Source organism: Dryobates pubescens, chromosome 11, assembly GCF_014839835.1.
Source record: "Dryobates pubescens isolate bDryPub1 chromosome 11, bDryPub1.pri, whole genome shotgun sequence".
Classification (NCBI taxonomy): domain Eukaryota; kingdom Metazoa; phylum Chordata; class Aves; order Piciformes; family Picidae; genus Dryobates; species Dryobates pubescens.
In genome coordinates this window covers 12208251-12229467 of record NC_071622.1, presented here as the reverse complement: position 1 = coordinate 12229467, position 21217 = coordinate 12208251, and the positions used below count along the sequence as shown (strand labels likewise).

Here is a 21217-nt window from a genome sequence, read left to right as displayed (position 1 = left end):
GGTCCTGCCACAGTGCCCCTGCAGCCAGCTCCAGCCTCTCCATTGATGGTGGTGAGCCCAAGGCACCCATTTCTCATCACTTCAGTGCATGAAGTGTGGTGGTGACCAGGGTATGCCACTGCCATAGCACCAGCTGACCTGCCTCCCACAGATGTCCACAAGATGTCCTGCTCTAGGTGATCCTGCTTTACTGGGGGGGGTTGAACTAGATGACTTCCAGAGGTCCCTTCCAAACTCTATCATTCTGGGATTCTGGGAATCTATGAGACCAGCCTGTCCTGTGTTCACCTCTTTGGACCTGCAGCATGGTTTATTGGGAGGAAAACCTGCTTTTTCTAAACCTGGGGGTCAGGGGAGTGTGGGGGTTTTCTTCTTCCCAACGCTGCCTTCTACACTGCTCAGGTGTATTGGAGACCATGCTGTGGTTTGGTTTTGGTTTTTCTTCCCTTTTCACCTTTTTTAAAGACAGTTTCAACAGAGCAAATAAAATGGCCCTGAAAAAGAAGTCCTATTGGTTTCCAAGAGCAAGCCTGCATGAGTGGCAGCTAGCAGAATCCAGGCTGCATTTCTAGTGGACTAGTTCTGGGGATGGTTCAAACCTCTGCCCCCATAAAACAGGGGCGAGATGGTTCCTCAAGTTGCTCCATTACCATTGCACACCTCAGAGCAGGGTTTGAAAAGGCCAAAGCCATGCTAGGTGCTATTTCTCTTTCCTTTGCCACATGCAAGCAATTGGAGAAGGTGAGTCATGGCTGAGTAGGTGGAAAGATTGGAAAGGACTGGAAACCACAAGCACCTGCAGAAGGATGGGGGCTGGAGGGTTGCTGGACCCTGGGGACCATGCCAAGGCCCTGGAAAGCACTGAAATCCCAGATTTCCTCCTGTGGGGCTGATAAACACATCAAGGGCCTAGAAGAAGAATGATGGGCTGAGAAACTGGGAGGAAAAGCACATAACATGGGGTGCCTGGTGCTTCAGTGGGGTCTTAGGCAAGCAGGAACCACCTGGGGACAAGGTTCCCGAGCAGCTGGGTGCATTGCACAGCCTTCCCTCCTCACCGTGGCTGAGGTGTCCCTCCCATCACCAGCTATCATGATGAGCCACGTGTAGCCAGCCCTGATTGGAACACACTGAGGTACTTTGGGTCTGGGTCCTTAACCCCTTTTTCCAGACATCTCTGAGGGCCACATGCCTGCCTTTGCTCCACACTGGCCTCTCCTTCACTTCAAGTCTGCATAGACTCTCTCATTGCTCCCTGGAGGGGGGACAGCATCTCCTGGTGACATGAGATGTCCTCTCTGGGGCAAAGTTCCTCAAATCCTGCACTCCCACCAGGGCCAGATTTGCTCACATGAAGGCCACAGCATTAAGGGGCTCCACAGCCCCAGGCAACCAGGACCCTACTTGTATGTCTCACATTTCATAGAATCACAGGCTGGCTTGGGTGGGAAGGGACCTTAAAGATCATCTAGTAGAACCTCACCACAGTCAGCAGGGACATCTTCAAATAGAGCAGGTTGCTCAGAGACCCAGCCAACATTCCTGGGAATGTTTCCAGGGATGGCACAGCTACCACATCTCTGGGCAACCTGTTCCAGTCTTTCAACACCCTCACCATCAAAAATTCCTTCCTTCAAGCTAGTCTGAAACTTTCTCTTTTAGTTTCAAACCATCACCCCTTGTCCTGTCACAACAGGCCCTGATAAAAAAAAATGACCCCATCCTTGAAACCAAAAAAGCAGCTTTCTGTGGTAGTAGCCAAGTAGCCAAGTGAAGAAGTGTTTCCCATCCCATTGCCTCCTTTCTGCCAAACACCAAACCTCAAGGCAAGAGATGCCAACCACTGCTTCCCCAGGATGATGAGGATGCACAACTGAGCAAGATGGTGGCACTTACAGTAAGACAAATCACATTTGAAATGCTTTGTCAGCCATTGAGATGATGGTGGAGGAGAAATGAGGCAGCCTGGGGCAATGCAGCAATCCATGGTGGTACCTGCTTTCTGAGGATGAACAAGGACGGTCAGCCATCAGCCACCCAACCAACAAAAGCACCCATCAACTTTACTCTACAGAGGACACCCAATGTCATCAGGAGAAACCCTCCTGGGAGCAACCTAACACGTACACACATTACCAAAGCCTTCCTAAGCAGCTGCCATTGTGCTGATGATCCACTCCAGCCTTTTTGGGTGGCTTTCTCCAAGCCCCCACTGCTTGCAAGCCAGATGAGCTCCTGAGGAGACCATGCTGTGGTGATGAGCCAGCTGCACCAAGACTTTCTTCCACAGCAGCTCAGGATTGAGACTACGTGCCACACAGCCCTCCTTCTCCTCCTCTTCATGCCACAGGTTATTGTGCAATGAGCCAGTGGCAGCCACAGCATTTAGCTGCATGGAAAGTAGCAGAAGGAAAGTATTGAGTGTATTTTTAGCTTATTTTCCTGCAATTTAGTGGTGGGAAGAGAAAGAGAAGGGAAAAAAAAAAGTAGTCAAGTTGTTCCATGAGACTTGATGAAGTCTGGTTTCCTATGGATTTGTGTCTATAGCCCCTAAATCCCCTCTTTCCCGTGTCCTTCCACGCATCCTGTCTGCTCGCCTGCAGTAATCCCCACTTCTCCCACCCATCTGGCAGAGCAGGTGGCAGTACACATTGGCCTTGACCAAGGGACCAGCTCCTACAAGTGACAGTGGCCTGAGCACTGGACACAGCACTGCACTGAAAGTGACTCCTTAGGTGTCCTCTGCAGCTTTCACCTCGGCTCAAGCACTGAATTTCACATCGTTCGTAGGATGTTAATATTTGTGGTACTGCTAGGCAGGGAATCCTAGAATGGCTTGGGTTGGAAGGGACCTTAAAGATCATCTAGTTCCAATCCCTCCTGCTATGGCCAGGGACACCACCCACTAGACCAGGTTGCTCAAGGTCCTGTCCAACCTGGTCTTGAACACCTCCAAGGAGGGGGCACCCACAACCTCCTTAAGCAACCTGTTGCAGTGTCTCACCACCCTTGCTCTAAAGAATTTCTTCCTAATCTCCAGTCTAAATCTCTCCTCTTCCAGCTTCAATCCATTCCCCCTCACCCTATCACAACAAGCCCCTGTAAAAAAATCACTCTCCAGGTTTCTTGTAGCCCCACTTCATGTAGTGGAGGGCTGTTACAAAATCTCCCCAGGGCTTTCTCTTCTGCAGGCTGAACAATCCCAATTCTCACAGTCCTCTGTCCAAAATCTGCTAGACGGACCAGGAAGTTCTCAGGTGATAGCCGACCACCAGCCAGCACCATCCTGTTCATCTTACCCCAAAACCAGGCTAAAAGGAGGGGTTTTTTTGGACTCTGCTCTCAAATTCTCAGTGTTAAGGGGGTTTGCAAAGCAAGGGCTGAGAACCTCTTACAGAAGACGTGTAAGTGCAAATCTTGCCTCCAACACTTCCAAGGTTCTTGCAGACATCTGCAGCTCACCACGGCCAGCAGAGCAGGTGGGCAAGGCAAGCCGCAGAGGACACAGCTCTGGCTGTGTGTAACTGAGTGGTTTGGGACTTGGCTAACCCAGTGGGCAGACAAGCTAATGCTAAACTTGTGTGAAGACAGCACCCAAGTTCAAAGGCTTGGGAGTGTTTCATCCGCTACCAAAAGATGACATCAACGGGACCAGCGCTATAAACAAAGACTCCACTCTGCCAGAGCCACGAATTACTAACAGCTCCTTTTAATAGTCAGTTGAATTATCATCTGGAGTTTTACATCGTGGTACAATGACTTTTGTTGTTGCTGCTGTTGCTGTTGTTGAAAACCTTTTTCATTTTCCTCTTTTTAAGTAATCCAGAAGGGTTTCCTGTTTCTTGCCACGTGGCTATCTTCACCCTAAAGCACCCTACTTTCAATCTACAGTAGTAAAACGTCACATTAGAGGTTTAATAGAAGAACATCAAGGAACATGAATTGTAACCATCTTTGTAAAGAAAAGGACCGAACCATCTTTATCTGTTAAATAACTCCACGACAAGGAAAAGGGAGTAATGCTATTACAGGGGGAGGGGGGAGGCAGCAAAGGAAAGATAACGACCCAGAGGTTCATCTCAGGTGAATGATTGCCCATTAGTTCAGAAACAAAAGAAGAGAGGGCAGGGGGGACAAGGGAGGTTGCAGAAATGGATAGAAAGGGTTGCCTTCTCCAGCTTTCCTGTGGTTGGCAGCGTGGGAAGAACCAAGAGTCCAAGAGAGAAAATATTGTGCAGACCTGACAGTAGGATCCTGCTCAAGACAGGGATGGTGTCATCTCTGCAGGGAAAGGCACACCTTGGGGCTTGCCCATGGCTGTTTTGAGTGAGCAAGCCCCATACAACACACCTCTCCGAGGCCAGGTCGTCAGCCATGGTGCAAACTCCCACTCTGATCTGGGTCCCTACAGCAGGGGTTTGTCTGAGATGGACTCATGCATTTGAAGGACTTTGGCAAGAAAATCCAAGTTTGGGCAAAATTCTCAGATGTAAAGTCAGAGCAAGGAAACCAAGAAGGAAGCTTTCACAAAGCTAGGGCCATTGTAGACATGGTCCTGCAGGTGTACCACACCATCAGGACCTGCTGGCACAGAGGGTACAGCAATGTCACGGTGGCCAACAAAGTTGACTACAGTCCTACCAGTGTGGTCCATCATGGGACAGGTATGCCAAATTCCATCCAACTGTGCAAGTGTGATGCTGAAAGACCTTGGAGGGGTAGCTGTCCCCTCACCCTCTGAGGGGTCCATATCCCACCTCATGGAGAAGCTGGAGCCAAAGGAGCAGAGACCAGCCCAGCTGTGGGGTTTTGGTTGACCACACAAGAGCTTTGCAATGTGAGTGCAGAAGCAGAACAGAAATAACTGCAGAACCCCAGCACAAGCCTTGGGGCCAGATGAAGAATTAACCTAGGCAGGTAGGTGTGACCACATGGAACGTCCAGGGTTTTCCTGGCCAGCTGCACAGCTCCCATCCCTCCTGTGGCACCTGGTAAGCAATGGAAGAAAGGAGTCTGCTACCCAAAGGAGAACAGTCTGCGCTTCAGATAAAGGCCACGTGAGCAGCATTTCCTGGTGAGCAACCAGCTCGTGTCTGGGCCAGAGCAGCCTTTGTTCAAACATCCCTCCAAGGCATTGGGTTTAAGTGTCCTTTGGCCATCCCTGTATGGCTACCCAGAAGGAAGGTAAAAGTTGTCTCAGCGTCCCCTGGGAGAAGCAAGAGGATAGACCAAAGGGTCTTGGCCAAGACTACTGGTGGCTGAAAGGAAAAGAAGTGATGGCTCAGTAGGGATCACCTGCCCATCTATACCTGTGCATGGAGATGGCAATGGTCTTGCTCTGAGCCCCAAGCCCTCAGCAGCATCAGGCACCTCAAAATATAAGGAGAAACACATGGGGAAAAGCCAAAAGAATCCAGCAGACTTCCTTCTTGCAAGGAGCAGGCATTCGCCTGATGACCCCTGCTAGACATTCATTACATAAAAGACACAGGGACACCAAGGCAATGCTGACTGCTAGTGGCCATTCCCTGCAGCTCCTTGATCCAGACCAGCTGCTCCTGGAGGAGAGGTCTGCCCACCAGAAGGGAAGAGCAAAGCATTCTGTGGTCCTGCAGGAAGATGCTGAACGACTGTTCCACAGCACTGGGGGCCGGGCCTGGCCACAGAGTCCAGCCACCTCCCTCTCAGCACCATGCAAACGTTGGAGCCATGTCCTTGGCAGGTACGAGGAGGAATGAGACAGAAAATTATAAGAGACAGGCTGAAGATTGCTGCTGCCAAGGCTGAAAAAATGAAAAGGAAATTGCTCTCTGAAGAGCCATTGTAAAAAAATCCAGCTGTAGGGCTCCTGGCTGGGCTGGATCAATGGTGCACAGCTGGAAAGCCCAGAGATACCTCCTCTGCAAATCAGGCTGGAAGTTGAACCTAAAAGGAAGCTGTTTGCTGACTCCAACACAGTCAGTTTGAAGAAGAGTTTGCTCTGAACCCAGCCCACTGTCCCAGGGCAACCTGAGTCCTCTGGTTTAAAGAAAAAAGTCACTTGGTGAGAGCAGCAGGTGTGAGCCTGAGCAAGCAACAACCCCAGAAGCCTGTCTGCTACACCACATCATTAAGCCCTCTCTGGGACTTGGACCTCCAGGTCCATCCCATTATATCAGACTTCACTACACCCTTCTCCCCTCATCATGCAGAGCCTGGGCTACACCAGAGCTACAGGGTGGCTGGTGCAGAAGACAGCCTTGTAGAAGACACTCACAGTCTGGGTGCTGCTCTCTTGGTTGTGGCTCTCCTCAGCAGTAGTTTGATGTTACTTCAAAGTTTTTATCATGGTGGGTAAACTTATAAACAATGGAAGGGATTTTGAAGTTGGCTTCCTAGGACTGTCATTCCACAAGAAGGAAGCTAACAATGTCCAGATGAGGCCAAGCTGCCTTTGCTCTGGAGGACTCTGCATCTTGGCTTTGACAGTGACAGAAGAACCTGAGGAGATGGGCTTACCAGTGTCCCTGTCTCCTCACCCCAGCTGGTGACACCCTGCCAGCCAGGCCCTGCAATGACACCAGGTCTCATCCAGACCTCATGCTTTACAGATCCAAAAAAAAACGTAATCTCAACTCTCTTGACCATCCAGTGCTCAGCCATGACCACTGGCATCTCAACCTGGCCCACATGCCCTGCCTCCATTTTCCCAAGCCTATATCGTCTGCTCTCTTGTCTTAGCTGTGTCACCATGTTTCTCCTGTGACCAGTGTCCTCCACCCTTGGGGATGGTCTCCACAGCCAGGGCAGGAATGGGGCAGGAGAAGAGGGCTGTGCCCTCCCAGTCTGCCCTCTCCACCAATGCTGAGGAACCTCTTGGCAAAATGAATAAAACAAAACCAAGAAAACTGGGTCCCACAAGACTTCTAACTAGAAAGGCTTTTGACCAAGTCAAAGAAGAAACTAATACTGAGTCAGTCCTGCACAGAGCAGCCACTTCCACTCCCCAATCCAAATTTTTGTCTCCAGAGACATCAGTGACACCCTCCCCCACGCCATGGGTCCATGTATAAAACCCTCACAAATGCCCATGGGAAGGCCAGCGTGAGAGCAACCCTCAGTAGTCCTTGTCACCATAGTCATTGTAAAGGACACTCAGCGTCTGCTCCTCGCACGTCTTCTTGAGGTCCCGGCTGAGCTCCAACCAGTCGAGCCCATAGGGCTTGATCTCGCTGTAGCGGCAGGCCAAGTACTTGAGGGACGAGCGCTGGAGGCTGATCTTGGGCTCTTGCAGGAGGCCATTGCACCAGCTGCTGAGGTCCCCCAGTTGAGAGAGGATGAGGCCGGCCTTCCTGCAGTGAGGGCGGGCAAGGGGACATGCCAGGGGGGATGGACAGTGGGGGGGCAGTGGGAGTGATGGACACAGCACGGGGGGATGGTGGGAAGGGCAGGAGGAGCGTATGAGGAGAGAAAAGCAAAGACAGTTAAGGACCTGGAGGGAAAAGAGATGATGCAAGAGCAGTGTGGAGAACAGTTGAGTGGAGCCCAACACTGACAGGATGAGCAGTGTTCTGTCCCTGGGGGTCACACCAGACCTGTGGCAGCACCACAAGCCTAAACACACACGGGAACAGCCCCTAAGCAGGTCAGAGATGCCAATGCCACCACAGGGGTGCTGAAACTACTGCACTAGTTTTGTGATTCCCACTTCCCTGCCCTGTCCCTGCTGCATCTCTCATCCCATATTGCCCCCACAATAAGGACAGATTTGCTGATGTTTTAGTGAGGAGATAGTCATAGGTGTAGCAGTGAAACCTCCAACATCCCATGGGATGGACAACATCAACAACTCAAATGGCATCACCAGCCACTGCTGCAGCTACTGGGCCCCAAGTATAACAGCATGGGGAGGTGGGAGCCAATAGGCAGCAAGTGGGGGCACAATGCTAAAGGGGTCAGACATGACATAGGTGGTCAACCCAGGGCAGTGTCACCATGTGTGTCCTCTCCACAAAGCGCATGTGTTGTATGTCTGGAAACTGTGCTGGTCACTCATGGCTTGGTGTAGGAAGAGACAAAATAGCCAGCACTGGCAGCTGGCCTGCTGGCACCTCAGCAAGCATGAAGGAGATTTAGGAAAAAGACCCAAACCAAATATAATGCCTGGCTCATGGTGGGGGCGCTGACTGGAAGGCTGAAGGCAAGACAAAAATCAGGAGATGTAAGATCACAAGATGAAAGATGGTGGTCCTGGTATATGATGATAGTCCTGGCATATGACTTGTAATCATAGAAACAGACTGGCTTGCGTTGGAAGAGACCTTTACAGATCATCCAGTACAACCCACCTGCAGTCAGCAGGTTGCTCAGAGCCCCAGCTAACCTGACCTGGAATGTTTGCAGGGATGGGGCCACTACCATCTCTCTGAACAACTTGGGCCAGTGCCCCACCACCCTCAGCCTCAAAATTTTCTTCCTTATCTCTAACCTAAATCTTCCTCTTTCAGTTTAAGCCCATCATCCCATCACAACAGGCCCTAATAAAAAGTCCATCCCCAGCTTTTAAGCACTGAAAGGCCACAAGAAGGTCGCCCTTGAGCTTTCTCCAAGCTCTCAGCCTGTCCTCACAGCAGAGGGGTTCCAGTCCCATCATTGTTGTGGCCTCCTCTGGATACTCTCCAGCAGGTCCACATCTTTCCTGTGCTCAAGACTCCAGAGCTGGCCCCAGCACTGCAGATGGGGTCTCAGAAGAGCAGGGCAGAGGGGCAGAATCCCCTCCCTGCTGCACATGCTGCTGGGGATCAGCCCAGGACACAGCTGGCACATTGCTAGCTAACATCCAGCTTTTCATCTACCAGTACCCTCAAGTCCTTCTCCACAGGGGTGTTTAGGAAACATGTCCCACAGGACAGCATGCAAACCAGGACAGCATGCAAACTAGAAAGAATATATTGAAGTAGACAACATGGTTTTGATCTAAAACACTCCGATTGAGCAGGGGATGTGGTGGAGCTCCCCAGTTCTTTGCATGTGCATTGCATCTTCCAGTTGCAGAGAGCAAAATAAAGGCAGGTCATGGCATTAGCACTTCATAAAGACCTGCAACTCATCCAAGGAAGCCAGCAGAGGACTTCAGGTGACAGAGGGAGAGAAGGTCTACAAGGAATCCCTCTTCAAGAGAGGACAAACACACAGCACCCCCAGAGCAATACACCCTCAGTACAGGCTTGTTTGGGTAGTGAGAAGATGCTAAATGACCAACACCTCATGTTGGATGAGATCTTGGAAGAGTACAGAGGATCCTGGCCAAATATGACCTACATTGTGTTCTCTTCATGTTTTTCCTCTTAAAATTGTGTTCCTAAGGCTTTGATTATGAAAACCTTTTTGCCCAGACAAACCACATGATGTTCATTTTAAACTCTTCTAGGCCTTGGGGTGATCTTCACGGACAGTGTCTTGAAGGTGAGAATCACATGTGCCTGGAAACCAAGACAAAAGTGTCTCAGGAGCTGGGACAAGTTTCCTAGACAGCTCCAAGGTCAGTTGGTGGGCTTCTCTAGAGAAGAGAAGATACAACACCTTGGTAGCTTTAACTCAGCACAGCATAAGCAGTGTAGACAAAAGCCCTCTTTGTGATGTGCTTGCTTGGATAGCAGAGGTTGTGGAGCACACATCTGTGCTGTGGAAGGTTTGACAGCTCAAGGATCTGTGTACCAACCATGGAGGAAAATCCACAGCCCCTCCACACCTTCCTCCAAGCTAGGTGCACCATGGGAGAGATGCTCAGAGAGGCATTAATTTACCTCAGGCCAGCCAGAGCCAGCCTTGGCTTTCCTGGAGGGGTCCTCAAGAGGTCTATCACACAGGTGGCTGCATCTCTGAGTGGCCAGCCTGGAGCCAGCAAGAGATTGTCCAGCACTGCAGCCACATGACAGAGCAAATCAGAGAGGATGAAGTTGTTTAGCGTGGTGCTAACTCTGAAGACAGCCACCTGAGCTGGCCAGGTCTTCCAGCTGTGAGAAGGTAGCTGACCTCTCACTAGTCTTGGTTCTTGCACCTAGGTAAGGTGCCATGCCTGCCTCTCCTCCTTCAGTGTCACAGGTACCCTAACAGGAATGTTGCATATGATCCCACAGGTTTTGTCTCAAAGCCCATCAACACCACCAGAACTCACATCAGACCCTACTTTCACTTATTGCTTGCTAGAAAATTACTTGCCTTGCACAGAGCCATTTTGGTTGGAAGAGACCTTCATCAAGTTCCCTCCATTAACCCAGCACTGCCAGGTCACCACTAAACCATGCCCCTCAGAACCACACCTTACACGGCTTTTCAATCCCTCCAGGGATGGCAACTCCACCACTGCCCTGCATTGCTTCTCCTTATGAAAAGTCCCTGCAGCTCATCTCAGACTGAGAGAGAGCACCTCACTTTCATAACCCCAGCAGCCAGTGTCACCAAGAAGGCTGACTCCAAGTGAGCAGAGCCAGAAGGCAGCATGGCCACGCGGAGGAGGGACACGGTAGAGTCAGTCGCGTGGGTCCACATCCAGGACTTCAAAGGAGCATCAGCAACAGCAAAACAAACAGTCTGCCTGCTGACTAAATAATGTCATCTGCAAGTGATTTGTCCTGTCACCACCAGTCTGGATGCTTCACCCTCACAGACGATCAAACAGGAGGTCTGCTTTCCAAGATTTGTCATCACCAGAGCCCACTGCAGCTGCCTGAACGTCTCCTTCCAAGCAGCGCGAGCTGCAAACACTTCATCAGCAGCCTGCGTCATCCCATCCCGAGTGCTCCAGCATTTCCAGAGGGTGGGATTAACCCTCTGGCTCAGAGAGTCAGGCAGCAAACTTGGGCAATTTGCTGGCATTTCTGCTACTCCACGCCAATGCACCTCTGCCTCAGCTTCCACCCCATGTTCTGGCTGGTCCTTGGTCTCCTCATTGAGGCATCAATGACAGTGCTCAGCCCTGGCGTTGGCCACGGCTGTGTGACAGCTCCAGCCTGTCACGTAAGGAATTTCATGAACTCCTCACGTGAACCATCACAAGAGATGTCAGATGGTCTGTGCAAAACAAGGCTGGATTTCACATCTGGAAATGAAGACAAAGCAGCATTGCCACAGCTGGCCTCAAGACTGTAAGTCCAAGCTTGCTGCTCCCACTTAGTGTCATGGGAATGAAACAAACCTAGGCAGAGGAGCTGGTTGGAGCCTCAGCCTTAACAAGATCTCATGTGCTGGGATGTCACTACTGAGCTTTGAGATGGTGCCTCCAAGAGTTCAAATTTGTATCAAGAGAAGGAAGCTGGAAAAAGGGGAAGAGGAGATCACCCAGCTTTGTCCCCGGCGAGTAGAGGGTGTCTTGGGGAATTCCCACCAAACCTGAACTAGGAGACATGTCTAAAATACTAAGGGCAAGACAGACACTAGCAGTTTGCTGAGTCTGAATGCCTAGCAGAGGTTTGGAGGACAGAGAAGCTACATGGAGGATCTTCAGTCCTCTGCTAGAAATCCATAGGGGATCACCTGGAGAAGCAGGGCTAGAAGAAAGTGGTGGGACGAGCCAGAGGACGTGGGCAAGGTGGAGGCAATTCATAGAGGGGAGCTGTTGCTGACGTACATTTGAAGTAATTCTGATTTCTGGAAGAATTCAAGCCTCCAATTCTTTGGAGGCCAGATGCTATGAAACACCACTGCAGCCCACATGATCTCCAGGCACAGCTTGCTAAACTGACTGGAAACATCCACGTAACTGGGAAACCATGCAGACAAAAGCAGACATTGAAGGGCATGGGGAGAAGGGAACATCTGGTTGCCTCTGCATGCCCTTGGCACCTGGCACCCCATCCCCAGGAAGCTGGAAGAGCTGCAGTCACCTGGAGGAGCCCTGGGAGAAGACATGCTGCTCACTCAGGTATAAAGGGACTCTCTCAGGCAGGAAAGGCCCCAACAAACTGACATGGCAGCTCAGCACTGCTACCAAAACACTTGTGTCCCACATGACCACAGGCATGGATCAAAAGAGAGGGAACACATGTGCAACTCAGACCCAAGGTCAGTCCTTCATCTGCTTTGAACCACAAGTGACAATGAGCTCAGCACACGGAGATGCACTCAACTCAAAGCCAAAGCTCAGGAAAAGGAGGAAAGACACATCTGATCTTAGCGTGGGTCAGCACATGTATGTGCACTTGCACACACTTCATCCAACAGCTTCCACAGCCAGGCTTTTCTGTGCCACCTTCTCCAGCAGGCTTGAAGGTACAACCACTTCCTTGCACCTCCTTCCCTCCATCATCACCTGGGGCACTTCTCTAGCAATGCAACCCAACTGCATTTTCTCCCCTTCTCACCCAGAACAAGCTCCATTCCTCAAAGGTCCATTATTTCTCCAAGAGCTTCTGCCTTTTTGCCTGGGGAAGCACCTACTGAGGGAAAAATCGAATCTCAAACCCTTCCCACCCTGCTTGGCATAGATAGATGGACCAAGCAAAACTCCAGAGATGGTATAGGACTGGTGGGATGGACAACAACAATGGGTTGACAACAGTCTGATGTTCATGGTCCTTCAAGGAAGATGGCTAGACCCCAAACATAGGCACAGTATCCAGTAGAAGAGGAACTCACCTGTGAGACTAAGCTCTATCATCAAACAAATTAATGAGATTTGCCCAAGACCCCCCACTTCCTGGGAACCAACACCTATGAGGGTAAGCCCGTTGGTGGACTAGCCTGGCTGCCTGCCTAGCCAACCCAGCTGTTGAGCCTACCTAGGCCCCAGCTCATCTTCACAGCGCCAGGTGAACTCCCCAAAGCTCTCGTAGTGCTGGTTGTAGTGGTAAAGCACTCGGTGCAGGCTGGGGGAACCCAGGTCCAGCAGGGTGTTGTAGGCTGTTTGCTGCTCCTTGCCACTGGTGTAGCCATTGAAGAGGTTGTAGATCTTGTCTGCTATTTCTGGACAGAAGGAGAGGAGCTGTTCAGTGGGATGCAAGAAAAGGCATGAACCAAGCCCACCAGGCTAAAACTCAACTCTAAGGAAACCATACCCAGACCCAAGGCTTGTCCCCCTGAGTTATGATTTATGTCATATCAAGATGAGGTCCCAGTGAAGGAACGGGAGAGCAGATGGCATTCCTCAGAATCAGTCCAGGTTAGGTTCCTGTAGGTTGGTCCAGTTAGGAAAAGAAATGTGTGGGGTCATCAGGTACTGTTAGTAAAAAGCCATTACTTTATGAGAGGGCACACAAACAGCCACCACCTGTGCTAGCAGTTGCTTTCTGGGTAGGACGGCCAGGTCTTCTTGGCTATTTTGGTATGTCCTGAATGCTTGTCCACCCCCTATCCTCCCACCCCTCCACCAGCACACAGTGCCTCTGTGTTTGTGGAGAATATGTGTTGCCTCCTACCACCCTTCATGCCAACCCTCAACACCATGTGGCAGCACCTGGGCCAAAGGAGATGTTACAGCCAAGACGTGAGATGTGTGCAGGGACAATCTGGAAGGGGGAGCAACCTGTTGCTAGTCTCAGGCATTAAAGCCCAGGAGCTCCTTCCATCTCACCTTGAGCTTTCACATCATCTACCACGGGGCAAGGGGTCTTGACAGTCACATCACTGGACCTGGAGCGTCTTCCTGTGTTATCGACTCCCCAGAGCGTGAACCTGACCAGGAAGGAAAAAGGTGAAGCTCTTGACTCCCAGAACCCCAGGCAAACACAGGCAACATCAGACAGCAGCATTGTGGCCAAAGTGATGGCATTGCCATGTGCATGGCACGAAGAGACAACTCACATGTAGGTGGTGTCGGGCTCCAGGCAGCGAATGATGAGGGAGATGGTGGAGGAGAGCCTGTCGGGCACTTGGGCTGGCATGGCACAGGGTGACTTGGCACCAGAGATGATGTCATCCACGAAGCTCAGCACTGTCTCTAGGGAGAGAGGGGAGGATGTGCCCTGGATGATGACACAGGTACCTGATACTGTGCTGTCTGGAGCTGAGGGGGACCTAGGCTCACGCATGAGGTGGGTGCAGAGATGGCCGCAGTGCTTTTCCAGCAAGGCTCATCACCATGGGGTGGAGCTGCTGCTTCTGCAGCACGGTGGGCAGCAGAGGGGCTGCTTTCTCTTCCACAGGATACTGGATATGTTGCAGCATCCCCTTGCCAAGAGGGAGACGGAGGCTCTCCTCCAACATCTCCAACCCACCCTCCACAGAGGGAACTAGTAGAGTCTCCACTCACCTGTCTCCACCTTGGAGTGGTCCATTCTGTCGGTGACTTTCTCTTGACGGAGGAGGTAGTCGACGATCTGCACCCCGATGGGGGGCTCTGAGTGCCCCCACTCCAGCACCACCAGTGTACTGCTGGGTTCATGAACGGTGGAGAGCCGCAGGCTGGGGGTAATGCTGGCTAATTAGCATCTCAAGAGGACAAGGTCTGCCAGCCGTCCCCCAACACCCACCCATGCTCACCCACATCTAGCACCACTTTGCTGCTCATCTGTGCCTTAGAAAGGCGGCAAAACCATCAGACTGAGACACACAGTATGGACAGATGCTGAGGCCAACCAGTCCCCATGGCTGGTACAGACCAAGTGCCACTCACTCTGCTCTGCAGACCACATGCAAGCACACCAGAACTGAGCTGGTTTCTCTAAGGTGGTATGTAGGGACTGTAGAGTCTTGTATTGCTTTCTCACAGTAAAAGGCCTTCAAAACCATTAGTCCGTGGGAGAGACTCCCCTTCTTCTACCCCTCCTGGCTCTAGGTGTGCTGGTCCAAAGACCTCCCTAAGGTTGTTCCACCAGGATGGATCCAAAACCAGATCCCCAGTCCCTGACTGAATTTAGAAAAGACACTGCATCTCTGCACTACATGCCTGACTTCCAGGTCCTTCATCCACTTGCAAACCTGTCCCACAAAGCTACCACAGCCCACTGCCTCCTGCCACCACACAGCTGGCCACCCCTACCAGATCCACCACACCAAGAAGCCACCCTGGGACATGTGGAGACCTACATGGGGTGGGGGAGAGGTGCGCAGGTGGGCAGCCCATCAGCCCCAAAGGCACTCGAGTCACAGCGGCACCAGTCCTCAATGACATCCCCGCTGCCTGAGCACCACAGCGAGCTCATGGTGGCCTCCTGCAAGAGCTGGGAGAGAGGAGAAGGCGGTCAGCACCAAGCAGGTGAGCTCCCATCCCTCCGTCACTTGAGTCAGTGCTCATCCATCCCCCAGTGGATTCAGCACAGCCCATCCACCCTGGACAGCAGGCAAGGACTGCCACAGCTGGACATGATGCCATCATGGCAAGCTGCTTGCAAAAACCACTCTGATGCTATCCTGCCACCCCTCATGCCCACATCACTACCCCTAGACAGTGGTTCCTCACCCGCTGGGTCTGGTTGTTGGTGACCAGCTCATAGATGGGAGCTGCTTTGGTGACCTCCAGCAGGATGGGCTCAGCTGGCACATCGGGACCAGAGGTGACGTGGCAGAGGGGGCAGGAGGAGGGGCAGCGCCCACGGCTCTGGCATTCCATCCGCACGCCGGCTGCCATGCGCTTGGTGCCCGACTCGGAGAGGCTGGCAATGTACTCGGGGAAGGTGAGCACCTTCGGGTCCCGCTCTCGCTCCTCTGACTCGTCTGAGGGGGAGTTGCCTGGGGAAGGGGGAAAAGAGGGGCACCAGGGTGGGCTCCAAGCCATCACTAAAGGGATGCGAAGGGCTGGAGCCCTGCTTTCCTCCCAGGAGAGTGGCAGTGCTGCCCAGAGGGCCCCTGCATCCCTGGGAGCTCCCCATTTGCTCTGTAGGGATGAAATGCTCACTGGTCTTCAGAAGGACTGAAAGCTCCAGCCTGGCTTCCACCCTTACAGGTCCTTTTGTCTCCCTGTGCCTCATTTTGCTCCACCCCAGCCTTTTGGCTGGCACTGGGACAGACTATCCACCCTTGCAGATTCAAGAGGACCTGCCTGGGCGCCTTCAGCCTACACTGATGTCCTGCCAAAGCCCTGCAAAAGCCCTCCTGGACCAACAGCTGAATCCTTTGTTCAATTCCCTTGGTTCCAAAGGATGCTCAGCAAAGTTGATGTGACAGAGAGAGGATTAGTTGGAGAACAGAGAGGATAAGTTCCAGACCAGAGTGTACAGCAATAATGCTGACTCAGTACCCCCACCACAAAGGGCTGCAGCCAGCAGCACCAGAGATCACAGAATGTGCAAGAAAGACTTTCTAGTGCCTCATGATGCACAGAAAGCTCCTGAGATGGCTACAAGGCCACTGAAATCCCTCTCCAGCCCCTCAACCCCACCTGCAGAAGAAGAGGCATGTAGCATTAGGTCGAGGAGCAATGGTTTGAATGGAGTGGGGTACATTTAGGTTGGACATTAGAAGGAAGCTCTTTACAATGAGAGAGATAAAATACTGAAACAGGTTGCCTAGAGAGGTGGTGGATCCCTGGAGATATTCAAGGTCAAACTTGATGGGGCCCTGAACAACCTAGTCAAAGATCTCCCTGCTCTTTGCAGGGGGTTGGACTAGATGACCTTCAAGAGCCCCTTCCAACCCAATTCCATGATTCTGTAAGAAGGGAGATGGGCAGCATCTCCTTTCAGAACCCAGCTCAAGTCTCCCTCCTCATGTCTCTTTACATTTGTCATGGGCTGTGATGGAGGTGGAAAAGTTGCAGCTGGGCAAGGAAATGAGGTCTTTCATTAAGGGCTTAGCTCACAAAGCACTATCAAGAAGCAGAAGAAAAGGAGGAGATGAAGGTAGATAAATTCATCAGGGCTGCAGAAGCCCAGACAGGCTGTTATTCTGCCAACCCTTAGGCAAGAAGCTTGGAAAAAAGATGTGCCACCGTGTCCCCACAGCATGGGGCAGAGAGACAGACCCAGCACTTGGGGGGCTCTTCTCCACAGCTCTCATAGCAGGAAATAATTTGACACAAGGGGAAAAGTTCCAGCAGAAGAGTCAAGAAGGTAGAATCTGCCCAACACTGCTGTTCCCTGGACAACACCACCCCACTGTTGTGAGCCTTGTTGTGCAGGGGAATGGTGCTTTTCTCCTAAAAGCCCTGCCAAAGGTTGTCCCTGGCTCTGCACCAAAGACAGAATCATAGAACTGGTTAGATTAGAAAAGATCTTAGAAATCATCGAGTCCAACCCTTAACCCAGCACTGCCAGGTCACCACTAAACTATGTCCCTCAGCACCCCCTCTACATAGCTTTGGAATCCCTCTAGAGGTAGGAATTCCACTACTGCCCTGGGCAGCCTGTTCCAGGGCATGACAGCCAGTCAGGGAAGAAATTTTTCTTCATGTCCAACCTAAATCTGGTGCAACTTGAGGCTGTTTCCTCTCGACCTTTCATTTGTTACTTAGAAGTGACCAACCCCCATCTTGCTACAATCTCCTTCCATTGAAGTGTGGCGAGAAAGGAGGTCTCCCCTCCACCTCCTGTTCTCCTCACTGAACAAGCCCAGTTTCCTCAGCCACTCCTCACAAGACCTGCATTCACCGACTTTGTTGCCCTTCTCTAGACATGCTCCTGCACCTCAGTGTGCTTCTTGGAGCGAGGATCCCACAACTGAACGCAGTACTAGAGGTGTGGCCTCCCCAGTGCCCAGCAGAGGGGGACAATCGCTGCTCTGGTCCTGCCTGCCACACTATTGCTGATCCAGTCCAGGATGCTGCTGGCCTTCTTGGCCACCTGGGCAAACACACTGGCTCATGTTCAGCCATCTATCAACAAACACCCCCCAGGGTTCTTTTCCACCAGGCAGTTTCTAGCTACTCTTTCCCAAGCCTGGAGCATTTGTTGAGTTATTGTGACCCAAGCATGGAACCTAACACCTGGCCTTGTTGAACCTCATACAATTGGACCCAACCTGTTCTTCCAGCCTGTTCAGATGTCTCTGCAGAGCCTCCATACCCTCAAGCAGATCAAAACTCCCACCCACTTTGATGTCATCTGCAAACATACTGTGTGTGCCCTTGATCTCCTCATCCAGATCATTGATAAATGTATTAAACAGAACTGGCCCCAGGACTGAGCCCTGCAGAACACCACAAGGGACCAACCTCCAACTCCATTTACCAGCACAATGGTGATGGCCTGCATAGCCAGCAGGTCGAGGGAGGTGATTCTCCCCCTCTACTCCACTCTGGTGAGACCCCACCTGGAGCACTGTGTCCAGTTCTGGAAGGATCTGGATGTGCTGGAGCATGTCCAGAGAATGACCATGAGGATAATCAGAGGGCTGGATCACTTCTCCTGTGAGGACAGACTGAGGGAGTTGGGGCTACTCAGTCTGGAAAAGAGAAGGCACTGAGGAGACCTTATTGTGGCCTTCCAGTATCTGAAAGGGGCCTTCAAGAAAGCTGGTGAGGGACTTTTTAGGGTGTCGGGTAATGAGAGGACTAGGGGGAATGGAACAAAAATAGAAATGGGTCGATTGAGATTGGAAGTTAAGAAGTTCTTCACCATGAGGGTGGTGAGACGCTGGAACAGGTTGCCCAGGGAGGTGGTAGAAGCCCCATCCCTGGAGGTTTTTAAGCCCAGACCAGATGTGGCTCTGAGCAACCTGATGTAGTGTGATGTGTCCCTGCCCATGGCAGGGTGTCTGGACCTAGATGATCCTTGTGGTCCCTTCCAACCCTAACAATTCCGATTCTAAAGCAGGCTGGTGGGTTTGGAGGAAGCTGACGGATACCCAGACAACACTTTGTCCCTGAGGCAGGCTCAGGGTGTTGTGGGCACTGGTTTGCAATGGGCTGGCTGCTCCTTGAGCTGCCCAAGAGCACGTCCCCAGTTCACTTGGGAGATCTTCCTAACGCAAGGGTTTGCTGAGAAGGGAGCCAGCTGTGGCCTCTCCTCAAGACTGCAAAACAAGCGAGGCTGTTAAATAAAAACTGGGATCCAAGAGCGAGGCTCTGCTCCCCCAGGGAGCGGGAAATGGATCACTTTGGGCTGGCGGTGAGTCGCAGCTTAGCAGGCGCCCAGGGAAAGCCGAGGAGCCAGGGAACCGTTTGTCTCCTGCAATTTCTCAATCGATACTCCAGCTCCTGACGTTTGCAAACAAAGAGCAAAGGAGGGAAAGTGGCAGGTTCCAGAGAGAAACCGAAATGTGATATTATGGGTGGGAAGAGACTGCCAGACCTGAAAAGCCTCCAAGCAGGGAAATCAAAGAGGAGGAAATTGCAGGAGAAAAGAAAGTACTTGCAATCAAAAAGATGCTACATCTGGAGGCAGCCTGCAGCGAAACAGCAACGGGGCTGTGCTCTTGCAGGTGGGCTTGGGAACAAGTCCAGGCTTCAGAAGGTCTGAGCTTGCAGGATCCAGCCTCAGGTTGAGAAAGAACCCCTTCCCACACAACAGCCCTGGGAGAGAAAACAAATGTTTTCATGGCCGGGGCACAGCAAGAGCAGCACTGCAGGCTGGTGCCAAGGCTGATGATTGTGAAGCTTCACAATGGAAATGATGAGGTGGTCGTGGTGCCTGTGAGCTCCAAACTCACACTGCCTGCACTCTAGAGCTCCTGGGGCTGCAAATCAAGTACACCTAAAAAGCAGCAGCTCTGCTTGGTATCCCTGATGCCTTGGCCTGGCAGATGGCTTTTGCTTGTTGCCCAAGCCTGGGTGGTGCAGCCCAGCAATCCCAGCCCACAGAGCAAAACACCTGTAGGCAGCTTTGCAAAGGCCAGCACAAGAGATCACAGAATGCTTTGGCTTGGAAGGGGCCTTTAAAGGTGCTCTAATCCAACCACTTGCAGAGAGCAGACACATCTGCAAACGGAGCAGATTGCTCAGAGTCCCCTCCAACCTGACCTGGAATGGTTCCAGAGATGTGGCATCTACAGCCTCTTTGGACATCCTGGCCCAGTGGCTCACCACCCTAAGTGTAAAGAATGTCTTTCTCATATCTAGTCTAAATCTGCCTCTTTTAGTTTAAACCCATCACCCCTTGTCCTGTCACGACAGGTGCTGATAAAAAGACCCTCTACACCATGATGGACCAGTTCATAACTGCTTTCCAGACATTGAAAGCAGAACAGAGACAGCCTGGGAGAAGAAAACACATTAGAGGGAGAAGAGTCTAGCTGCAGGATACAAGTGGAAGAGAGCAGATATGGTGGAGACAAAAGGGAGGAAGGAACAGGATTAAAGACAAATAACAGTTAAGTCCAGAATCAGGCAGGACAGCTTGGTGGGATTAGTGCCTTTGTCTCTCATGTCCCCAGGGATGTGGGTTATTATCCTCCCTTCTGGCCCAGACTACTGCCTGCTGCAGTCCACAGAAGTCCTGTGGATGGCTTCAAAAGGAGCAAGAGTGGGGTATAAAGGAGAGGATGAGATGGGACACAGCCCTGGCAGGGGCTGGGCACTTCCCATTTATGTCAAAAGCAATCCCAGCTTCCTGCTCCCATGGGGTGGCTGTGGGGAACCTTCCTGGGATGAGCAGAACTCCTACCTTTGCTGATGTCCTCATACTCCAGCCAGAGCTGCCGCTGGACCTGCCTGTTGGGATACCAGATGGAGCAAGACTCCTCAAAGCCATACACTGCCTCCTGGATGTAGTGGTTGCCAAACTGGTCCAGCAGCGCCACAAAATCTCCACGGGAGGTGGCCCCATCCAGAGAGTGGAGCGCGTTGCTGAAGGCTGGGGAGGAGAGGAGAGGAGACACTCAGATCCTAGCAGACCCAAAGGCCTTGCCAGCTCTCTACACACTTGTGATGGGCAACCAACCTCTGAACCCATCAAGTGCCAGGATAAGGCTGTGTGATCAGTCACCATCCCTTCATCCCTTCATCCCCCCAGCCCTGCACACTTACACTGGGAGATGGTCAGCTGGTTGAGTCGGACGTGGTACATGACAGACTGCACCTTCCAGTGCTGCAAGAGAGGGTACCCAGACACCTCGCTGAAGTTCACCATCCCTGTTGGGGAAAGGACATGAAGGCTCAGGGCCACTGCCCAGGAATGCCTCACCATAGGGATGGCTGCAGCCCATCATTCATGGCTTTAAACTAAATGAAGAAGATTTAGATGGGATAAAAGGGAGTACTTTTATGGTGAGGATAGAGAACACTGGCCCAGGTTGCCCAGAGAGGTGGTAGATGCCCCTTCTCTGGAAGCATTCTATGTCAGGTTGGATGGGGCTCTGAGAAACCTGATGTGGTTGAAGCTGCCCCTGCTCATTGCAGAGTTGTTGGACGAGATGAGCGCTAAACCTC

At 51.8% G+C, this 21217-nt stretch overlaps 1 protein-coding gene across 1 annotated transcript in view; it reads right to left on the bottom strand.

Moving 5' to 3' along the window:
* Positions 1 to 242: 242 nt before the first annotated feature.
* Positions 243 to 21217, bottom strand: part of ASTN1 (astrotactin 1) — a 70019-nt gene continuing 49044 nt past the window's right edge. Inside the window, exons 15-23 of the mRNA XM_009904079.2 lie at positions 20816 to 20920; positions 20454 to 20642; positions 15377 to 15645; positions 15004 to 15137; positions 14228 to 14379; positions 13780 to 13915; positions 13550 to 13650; positions 12759 to 12942; positions 243 to 7331 (exon numbers count right to left, since the gene is read on the bottom strand). Coding sequence (XP_009902381.2) covers positions 7097 to 7331; positions 12759 to 12942; positions 13550 to 13650; positions 13780 to 13915; positions 14228 to 14379; positions 15004 to 15137; positions 15377 to 15645; positions 20454 to 20642; positions 20816 to 20920 — 1505 coding nt within the window. The 3' untranslated portion in view covers positions 243 to 7096. The remainder of the gene's footprint in view (positions 7332 to 12758; positions 12943 to 13549; positions 13651 to 13779; positions 13916 to 14227; positions 14380 to 15003; positions 15138 to 15376; positions 15646 to 20453; positions 20643 to 20815; positions 20921 to 21217) is intronic.